The sequence below is a fragment of the Cornus florida genome, unplaced genomic scaffold (assembly GCF_030987335.1).
Source record: "Cornus florida cultivar Cherokee Brave unplaced genomic scaffold, ASM3098733v1 CherokeeBrave_3.0.0_Hap2_Chr07, whole genome shotgun sequence".
Taxonomy (NCBI): Eukaryota; Viridiplantae; Streptophyta; class Magnoliopsida; order Cornales; family Cornaceae; genus Cornus; species Cornus florida.
In genome coordinates this window covers 44346709-44357557 of record NW_026775577.1, presented here as the reverse complement: position 1 = coordinate 44357557, position 10849 = coordinate 44346709, and the positions used below count along the sequence as shown (strand labels likewise).

The window sequence follows — 10849 nt, the reverse complement described above, 5'->3', positions numbered from 1 at the left end:
CTTTTCTTTTGACCTCACCAGGTGCCTTTTTCCTTATTTTCTTAGGCCTTCTAGTTGAAGGCTTTACAATGGGTGTGTATATAGGATTAGTGCCAATTTCATGTGTTAAAAGCCTAAAGGGCATATGGAATATAATAGGTGTATATGTCCTCAAATATGTTTCCCTATGATAACAAATGTCAACATAGTTCTCAGGATTACCCCTTTCTGAAAGAATACATGCAATGGCATGCATACATAGTATACCCCTTACATCCCATTGCCTAGAGCTGCATGTTCTCTTTTCTAAATTGACACAATCATTAAGCCCTTTGTAGTAAACTTCAAATATGTCTTCTCATGCTTTTTTGGTACTACAATACTTAGAGTCCTCCATTAACTTTTTCAACTCTTCAGCTATTGTAGGGCATAACAACCCTTGCTTCTTTTGAATCCACTCCCTTTTTGACTGAAATCGATACATCAAATAGTCTCTAATCCATTCCAACATGGTAATTAATGGCTTATCCCTAGCATCACCAATGTTGTCATTCTATGTCTCATAAAGGTTGTTAACAAGCAAATCACATTTCGAATTATCATCAAACTTGGACCTTGACCATAACCTAGGAGGCACATTTGACAACCACTCATAGGCTTCCTTATCAATCTCCTTTATACACTGCATGTGACATTTAAATGTATCTACAATCAATGCACGTGCTGCATCCCACATCTCATTTCTCAATATCGACCCCGTATACTTCTTCTTGAAATTATCATACATATGTTTCACACAATATCTATGGTCGGTCCCATGCAACTTGTACTCAAAAGTCTCTACTAAACCCTATTAAACAATCATAGAACAAACAATTATATATATATATATATATATATATATAACATAGAAAAAACTTCTTAAAATTAAAATTAACTTTTAAAAATTTATACCTTCTGTCTGTTAGACATAAATGTAAATCTAAGTAGAGGGCCCAAAGCACTCTCTAGTTGTTCCTTAAACCACTCCCAAGACTGCTTTGTTTCAGCTCTAACCATGGCTATGGCAATAGGAAAAAGACCATTGTTTGTATCTCTCCCAATTGCACTTAATAACTGACCCTTGTAAGGACCCTTCAGAAAACAACCATCAACTCCAATGAATGGCCTACATCCTTCCAAGAAACCTTTCTCATTTTTTCAAAACAAACAAATAACCCTCCAAATCTTACAGGGTCATCCAGTGTTGGTCTATTAATAGTGGTCACAGCAATGCTACCAGGATTGGTGGCTTGAATGAGCTAGCAGTAGTCTCTAGCCCTTGTGAATTGCAACCCATGGTCCCCTTCAATATGTAATTTTGCCATCTGCTTTGCCCTTCAAATCTTGAATTTTGAAACATAAACATTCAAATCTCTTAAGACTGCCTTCTTCATTGCACCTACTTTCCATTCAGGATCATCCCTAATGGCCTTCATGTATTTATTTGCCAAAAAACCTGAAGATGCTTGCCTATTAATCTTAGTATAAGTGCAATTGTGTTTTGATCTGAAAGTCTTAATTTGGAAGCTTCCATTCAATGAGTTAGTGGTTGCATGAATCCTCTACCCACATTTTTGAGCACATACAACATTAACTCCACCCCTTTCATTCTCTTTTAATCTAAAATCATATTTCTCACTTATAGCATGACTCCTCAAGGCTGCTCTAAACTTCTTAGCTAATTCAAATTTCTTCCCTAATTCTATCAGTTTACTCTCATATATAACCCTTCTTGGATAACCATGCACTTCATATCGTCATCTTCTTCAGATGAGTTGTTTAAGCTTTCCAACTCATCACTTGGTGCATATGTTGAATGAATATCTGAAAAATGGTACCCTCTCTCATGTATATCATTCTCGACATCATCATTAAAATCTTCACCCACCTGACCAAAGTCATGCTCCAAGGCAACATTAATATCTTCACCCACCTGACCAAAGTCATGCTCCAAGTTAGCATTGACATCTTCACGCATCTCAGCAAAGCCACCTTCAATAACATTTTCATCAATCTCAACATTGACATCTTCCATTCCAGCCCATGCTAAGATTTCATCTTACCAATTAGAATTGTCATATTGCACGTCAACTTCAGTGTTTTTCAACCCCTCATCCACAAAGCCATCAATAACTACCTTTTGCATTGTATCTGTAAATGAAAAAGTAAAGTTCAAGATAAAGAAACAACAAGACAGAGACCAAAAAAAAAAAATTGAAAAAAAGTAGTCAACCAAAAAAACAAAACAAACACAAAAAAAGTAAAAATGAGCAAGACAAATAAACAAGAAGGCGAAAAAAAAAAAAAAAAAAACAAAAAAAAAAAAAAATTGAAAAAAAGTAATCAACCTAAAAAACAAAACAGTATTCATAACAAGTTCACAACAAGATGAAGACTTGTGACAAGTAGAATAATTTTATTTTTCAGTAATTAATATTTTCATTATGTTTCCAAGCAATGGAAGAAAAATATAAAAAGTGTAGAGTGATACTAATAGTAGCTAGAAAAACTCCACTGAGATATTGGTGGAGTAGTGGGGATTGATTGGCAACATTCTGAGAGCAACATGTTTAGTCATAGTCACCATTTGTGATATGTGCTGGTTTGTATATATATATATATATATATATATATTAGGTTTCAAACGGCTTTAAAAGTTGAAAAAATGAATATATATATATATATATATATATATATATATATATATATATATATATTAGGTTTCAAAGGGCTTTAAAAGTTGAAAAAATGAAATCAAGCTGCAAGAACACATGATACTTGATAGTTGATAGTGACAAATAATACAGAATCCAAATTTTAAAGGAAAACTTTACTATTTTATAGCCCCACATTTGTATGATCTCCTATTTTAACTAGTTTGTTTATAATTGAATTAATAATAATAATAATAATTTTTTTTTTTTTTTAATTTTAAATCTTTATGGAAGATTCACAAATTAATGGCAATGCACAATTTGTTCTATACAATGCTAATTCGATCGACAGTTAAGAAGATGTACCACTTCACAAATGAAATCGATTCACTATACATTTATATAAACATATATGATATATCTCATTTATCAAATGCTCTGATTAAAGCTATTGAGTTCAAATTTCCCTATGACATAAGCGCTTTTGGGTGGGGAATGCTACCAGTGCTGACTGATTCATTTCTTAAGGCTTGACTGTTAAATGAATGTAGGGGGATAACAGGGAGAACAAGCAACGACATTTTTCTATAGCCATTTCTAGGGAACAAACCTATTGTTTATTCTCATTTTAGTATCCATTAGAAAGTTTTTGAGTGTGTTCCATTAGGTGGAAAAGAATCTTCTACGGAAATCTTTTGCAAAAAGTTAAAAAAAGTGGCATATAATACTTTAAAATATTCTTTTCTTAAATCCAATCCAAGCAAATCTCTAATAACCAGCAAATCAACAAAATAACAGGCATACAAGATTGTAATACAACACATACTTACAGATTGAAGCAAAAATTTCAGATGCGCTTGAAGTGAACCCACAATTATGATTCAAGATGGGACCTTAAAATACGAATTTGAAACACTCACAATTGAAGAGCGACCCACAATAGGAACATATCTTGTGACTGAAACTGCTTTCTTATCTCTTCTTCTTCATAGCCCTGTCTGGACCTAAACCCATTAGTCTGGGGTTTCTAGTTTATAAGCGATACAACCAATCAAGTGCAATCCTTTCAAAAACTTGGAAGATATTATAGATGATGCACACAATCAAGTGCAATCCTTTCAACAACATGGAAGATATTATAGATGATGATACACACAATCAAATGCAATCCTTTCAAAAATTTGGAAGATATTATAGATGATGATACACACAATCAAGTGCAATCCTTTCAAAAACTTGAAAGATATTATAGATGATACACACAATCAAGTGCAATCCTTTCAAAAACTTGGAATATATTATAGATACACACAATCAAGTGAAACGAAAACCTCATTTTCTCTCTGTAATAACTGCACCCGTAAATATCAAATTTGTTAACTTAATTAACAGAGGGTATTATAGATATTTTACACGTCTGATATTTAATTAGTTTAATAATAAATTAATAAGTGGGAGGTTGTTTAGTAATTGTGCCCTTCAGACCGACGGAAAGTACACTCCGGTAAATTATAAGGGGGCAATATGCAACATCTGTATAGTTGAGGGGTACAACTTGCTCCCAAAAATAGTTTAGGGGGGCATTTTGCAACAACTCTATAGTTCGGGGAGTTTTTTGCTCTTTTGCCTATATATTGATGATGAAGAGTGTATTGACATAAGTGTATAGATATGGGGGCGACTTTTCATGCTCATAATGGCATTATGATAATTAATAGGGTTAATTTTACTGACACCCCCACAGGTTTGGCCAAATATCACTCGAAAATAACTATCCATTTTTATTTTTCCGTTAAAATTTCCGTTCAAAATATGAGAAAAGATAACTTTGCCCTTAATTTTTTAATCCTATTTATTTCAAAATATCATTTTACTTGAATGACCATTATACCCCTCAGATATATATAATTTTTTAATCTTATTTATTTCAAAATATCATATTACTTGAATGACCATTATACCCCTCAAATATATATATATATATATATATATATATATATATATATATATATATGAGTCAAGTGCAAAAAAACATCCTTATAATATGCTTACAGTGCATATTGCACCCCTCCCGTGCAAAAAACACCCCTAAACTATGACATTTGTGCAAATAGGTCATATTTATACAAATTAGACAAAAATGCCCTTAGCAACACATTTTATAATATATATAATATTTTGTGAAATGACTAAAAAGGGTTTGACTCTTCTTCTTCTTCTTCATCTTGGTGCTAACCCAGGACGTCCAGCGAGAGTTTGTTCCGGCATTACCTCTTTAAGGAAGTGATGGCGGTACCACACTGAAAGTAAATATAGGGCCTACGGTGGAGAAGGGGCTTCATCCAGCAGAGGGGTAGAGCCTGAGAAAGGTAATGCTTGGCTTGCTTCTTTATGTTGGTAGTTGTAAGATTGGTAGTTACAGAGTGGGAAATTTTTTAATTTTTTTTTGGAATTTGGGAATAGGAAAGGCAATGGTCGGAATCGGAGGAGTCAAAAAAGTGGGAGGGTAAGAGAAACGGGGAGAGCCCGTTCTCGCCACCATCCTTGTCGCCGGCCTCGGTGAGTCACCGCTGCTGTTCACGCCGAAAATTTCAGCATCAGGTCGGATATTATTTCTGCGTCAAGCCGGAATAAAGAAGTAAGCCAAGCATTACTGCCCATGAAATTTATTCCAGCAACAGCCGAAAATTCAGGCCGAAATTTATTCCTACATCAGACCGGAAATTTCAGTTCTCAACCCATTGCCGGAAATTTCATTAGTTCATGAAATTACAAAAAAAAAAATGAGAGATACGTATCATCTCCTCATACGAGTAATTTTTTCAAACTGAATTTATTAGCAAATTGAATTTATTAGCCAAAGTTGATGTAAAAGCATGGTCCATCATATCATATAATAGCAAATTAATAACATAAATTTATATTTTGTTTAAATGTAATAAAAATATTTTCTATTGCGTAGGCTGGACCTGCTGGTGTGTTCACACGCATGGAAGTATTTTCATCCATACACCGTAGGCCACTGTCTCTCTCTCTCTAGATTTGAACACACAATCAAACAGGTCATCAATGCAGCTCAAATAACAGTACCTTATAAGCATTGGTTGTGAATTATATTGCAAATGTGCTGGCATACACAGCTCATGTAAATTTGATTACTAAGCACGAGTACAAGGGAAAAAAAAATGGAGGAGTTGACATTTAAGAATTTCCATTATCAGTTTTGCCTCTTTGTTTTCATTTAGGTTCTCTTCAGACTCATTCAGTTGATTCTTCCTTTGAGTTTTCCATAATCCAAATGTGTTGCAAGTCCAATGTAGGAGCCCCGATGTATCGCCTTGCCAACCCGCTGAACCATCCTCTGTTCTCATCGGTGCGTGGGCAACTCCTTTGGAGAAAGAAAAAAGGTTAAAAGAGAACAGAGAAAATGAGTTTAGTGACATTTTTGGAAGAGTAAGAGGGTAAAATAGGCATTATATTAATTGAGGGGTATTTTCGCACAAATTGAAAAGAATAAGGGTGTTTTTTGCACACATTTTTAAATAGGAAGTAAAAGTGCTATGAAATGTATACTTCAGGTGTTTTTTTGCACTTTCCCCGCGCGCGCGCGTGTGTATATATATATATATATGTAACAATCGCAACTCGCATACAGAGGCGATGGCGGCAAATTGCCGAACTAATAAATTGGTGGGTGGTCGGCGGTGAAGGCAGAGACGACAAATTAGGTCTGCGATTGGGGCAGGCCATCTTCACCATTGCTTCTCTTCTCTTCTCTTCTCTTCATGTGTTTGGATGTTGAGTTCTTCAGTTTCATGGCTTTCTGTAATTTCTGATTCCACTGCCTTAATCACTCCTCAATTGGGTTTAATGGTTTTTGTTTTTCTTAGTCTTCAATACCCATTTCATAATTTCTGTTTTTCACTTCAATTCTCTCTCTTCTGGTTGCTGTTTGATTGATTCTTAGGTGGATTGTAGAGTGGTAGACTTTTGTATCTTCTACCGTTCTCCATATATTTTTTTACGGATAATTGGGAATTAAGAGACTCGTGATCATATAATTTAGGTTTATTGCAAAATTATTTGCTAACAATTCTATAATAGAATTGAAGTTGGGGCAAATAATTGTGGAGTCACAAACATTTCAGTGGAAAAAATCAAAATTAATGCCACTAAATTTGATTTGGGGGTGTTATAATAACAATTAAAAATACTTGAACATAAATTCAATTAATTATAATTAAAAATAAATTACAGATGGCTTAGAATTAAAACAAATTTAATAAAAGTTCCAAATTAATATATACATGAACAAATCCAAATTAAAATAGGAAACTAATTATGTGGGTGTGTGAATGTATATAGTATGAAGTTTAAACAAAATAGGTATTCTAAAACTAATTATGTATATGTCCATATCTAAAACTAATTATGTATATGTGTGTGTGTGTGTATATATATAGTATAAATTTATTATGGGTTCAAACAAAATGGGTATCTATATATATATACATATATATCAACCAAATGGGTATGTATATATATAATGTGTATATATATATATAAATATGTATATAGTTTTAGGGATATTTTAGTCTTTTTATCTGATTCTTTAGATTAAATAATTGTTTTGACAAAGTCAAAGGGTATTTAGGTCATTTTAAATTGTGTCATAACTGTGCAAGTAATGGTTGGGGTGTGAGTGAAAAATGAAGCAAAAATTTATAATGTGAGTGATAGTTATTTTCGAAATATGTTTAAGAGTGATATTTGGCTAAACTTAAGGGAGTGTCAGTGAAATTAACCCTAATTAATAATGTGATGGTCACTTTAAAGGTAGGGTCCGACCGTAGCCTTGTTGGATGGGCTATCTACAACAAAATAAAATGTAAAGTTGCTCAGGGAATTAGTTGTTGATTGGGGATTTTTTTTTGCATTTTACCCTTAATAATATGTCATATCACAAGAATAAGAAGACTACACACAAGTACACAATAGTTGTACAACAGATGCATACTTACTATTGTAATATTATTACACTTTTGAGTGCTTCAGTTCTGAATTTATGTATTAGACATTTAGACTATATGTTTCATGTTTGAGCTCCTCTGCATTCAGGTACTTGCAATTTGAGTGCTCCTGAATTCCATATTTGTTTAAATGTGTGTGTGTGTGTGTGTGTATATATATATTAATACGTGGTTAAGAGGTTTATTACCCAATTGCTTTGGCACACTCGTATTTGCTTTGGCAAGTCAAATCCATGTGGTTGGCAGTGAGTTACTGTTGTTGTTGCGCAAGCACAATGCAAACTGGGCCATGGGAGAATGAAAATTGATAAACTTGTACACCTGTTTCTTTTTTTCTCTAACCTTTCAATCATATTATGCAAAATTCTAGCCAATTAGATTTTTTGTGTGATTTTTCTTTTTCTTTTTTTTTTGTTCGTTTGGTTACCTAGTCAGATTCGGGTATCCTGAAATTAATAGTTTTAAATATGGATTTGGACTTAGATTCACAGAAATTTACTCCGTTTCATCACCTAATGGCACCCATCACATTTTTAATTCAAACAAGCAAACTGATAAAACAAGGGAGAAATTTAAGTGTTGCTTCTGACAATTTTGCAGGTGTACTTCCATCGGAGATAGGTTATCTTTCACGCCTCGAAATATTGAGCTTCCAAAGTGGCTCTCTAACTGGGCCCATTCCATCTTCAATCTTCAACATTTCTTCTCTAAAAATTATTGATTTCGAAAACAATAGCCTGTCGGGGAACCTCCCAGTAAGCATTCATTATCATTTCCCTGTTCTTGAAGAGCTATATCTTTAGGAAAATCACTTCACAGTCAAATTCCGTCCAAAACTTGTGGGAATGCAAAGGGCTTCGAGTATTAGCTCTGTCAAATAATAAATTCACAGGTAGCCTATCCAGGAATATTGGAAACCTTACTTTGCTCGAATATCTACATCTGAGTTTTAATAGCTTAACAGGTAACCCCTCATCGATACTGCCTCTATTTTGGTCCATGTATGTCTTGCTCAAGGGGAGAGAAAAAAAAATCAATGGGAAAATAATCCTTCCTGATTTCACTACCTTATTTATTTTGTTTAAATCTTGTTTGAGTAATGCAAGTGTTCACATTGCAACAGGTACATTACCTGATGAGATTGGTAACCTTAATCTCATAGAATTTATTACCCGAAGCAACAACTTAACTGGCCTCATTCCGTCTAAAATATTCAATGTGACAACATTAAAAATCATGGATTTAGGGGACAACCAATTCTCAGGACATATTCCTTCAACCACAGGGCTTTGGCTTCCCAATCTTGAAGTTATTATTCTGGCAAGCAATAATTTTAGAGGAATAATCCCAAGCAATATATCCAATTGTTCTAAGCTTACCCTTCTAGATATGGGAAGCAACTCCTTCACTGGCTCTATACCAAATACGCTTGGTAGTTTAACACTCCTACAACGGCTTTATCTTGGTATAAATAACTTGACAGTTGAATCTTCAACTCCAGAATTAAGATTTTTCACTGCTTTGACCAATTGCAGACATTTGGAAGAAGTGATCATATCATTAAATCAATTTAATGGCATACTCCCTGATTCAATTGGTAATTTGTCTACTTCTTTACGAACTTTTGGAGCATTTGGGTGCAAGATCAAGGGCAGCGTCCCCAGTGGAATCGGCAATTTGAGCAGCATGCAAGTTATATGGATAGCAACGAGTTGACCGGACCTATCCCAACACCAATCAGAGGGTTACAAAATCTCGATTGTTTGTACCTTGAACACAATAGATTACAAGGTCCCATCCCAGATGATCTCTGCAAGTTAACCAAGTTGGGAGACATTTACGTAAGTAACAATAAGCTTTCTGGACTGAAACCAACATGCTTGGGAGACCTCAAGTCTCTAAGAAGACTCTACTTGGACTCCAACAACTTGACTTCAATGATACTTCCAAACTCGTGGAGCCTTAAGGATCTATTGGGTTTGAATTTGTCGACAAACTCTCTTAATGGTAATCTACCATTAGATGTCGGAAATATGAAGGTCATAACACAACTAGACTTGTCATGGAACCAGTTATCAGGTGATATCCCCAGCACCATTGGAAGCTCTCAATCATTAGTTAATTTCTCCTTGGTGCATAATAAACTGCAAGGACACATTCCTCAATCACTGGGCAACTCAATAAGTTTGGAATTCTTGGATCTTTCCAGCAACAATATCTCTAGAGAGATTCCCATGTCCTTAGAGACGCTTAGGTATCTCCAATATCTGAATGTATCCTTTAATAAACTCCAAGGAGAAATTCCAACTGGAGGACATTTCATGAACTTTACAGCTCAATCATTTATGCATAATGATGCACTTTGTGGTGTAGCCCGACTGCAAGTCCCACCCTGCAGAAGCAATAAGCACCAACAATCAAGGTCGAAGAATGTTCCTCTTTTGAAATATATTTGACCTCCTATTGCATCAACAATTGTTGTGGTGGCTCTCTTATTTGTGTTGATCCAACGTCGAAAACAAAAGGTTAGGCTACCAATGAATGCAGATTCATCGCCTCTGACATGGAGAAGAATTTTGTACCAAGAGCTTTTACATGCAACAGATGAATTTAGTGAAGCTAACCTTCTCGGCATTGGAAGTTTTGGTTCTGTATATAAAGGAACGCTTTTAGATGGGATGAATATTGCAGTTAAGGTTTTCAATTCACAGTTAGAAAGAGCATTCAACAGTTTTGATGTCGAATGTGAAGTGATATGCAATAGTCACCATCAAAATCTTATAAGAATCATCAGCAGTTACACTAACTTGGATTTTAGAGCCTTGGTACTAGAGTACATGCCTAATAGGAGCCTTGACAAGTGGTTGTATTCTCACAACTATTGTCTAGATATCGTACAAAGACTCAACATAATGATAGATGTTGCGTCAACCTTGGAATATCTACATCATGGTTAAGCGACACCCATTGTTCACTGTGATTTGAAACCCAACAATGTCCTGCTTGATAAAGATATGATTGCACATGTTGCTGATTTTGGTATTGCAAAAATCTTAGGGGATTGGGATTTTATGGCGCAAACCATAACCTTAGCAATAATTGGATATATGGCATTAGGTGATGTTCCATGTTACTTATATTGAT

The 10849-nt window shown here is 34.5% G+C and overlaps 1 protein-coding gene across 1 annotated transcript; it reads left to right on the top strand.

Moving 5' to 3' along the window:
* Positions 1-9094: 9094 nt before the first annotated feature.
* On the top strand, positions 9095-10161 carry LOC132316643 (receptor kinase-like protein Xa21). The gene is made up of 2 exons (XM_059815116.1): positions 9095-9302; positions 9350-10161. Exons 1-2 carry the CDS (start codon positions 9095-9097, stop codon positions 10159-10161), a joined length of 1020 nt encoding a protein of 339 aa, XP_059671099.1.
* The last annotated feature ends 688 nt before the right edge of the window (positions 10162-10849 follow it).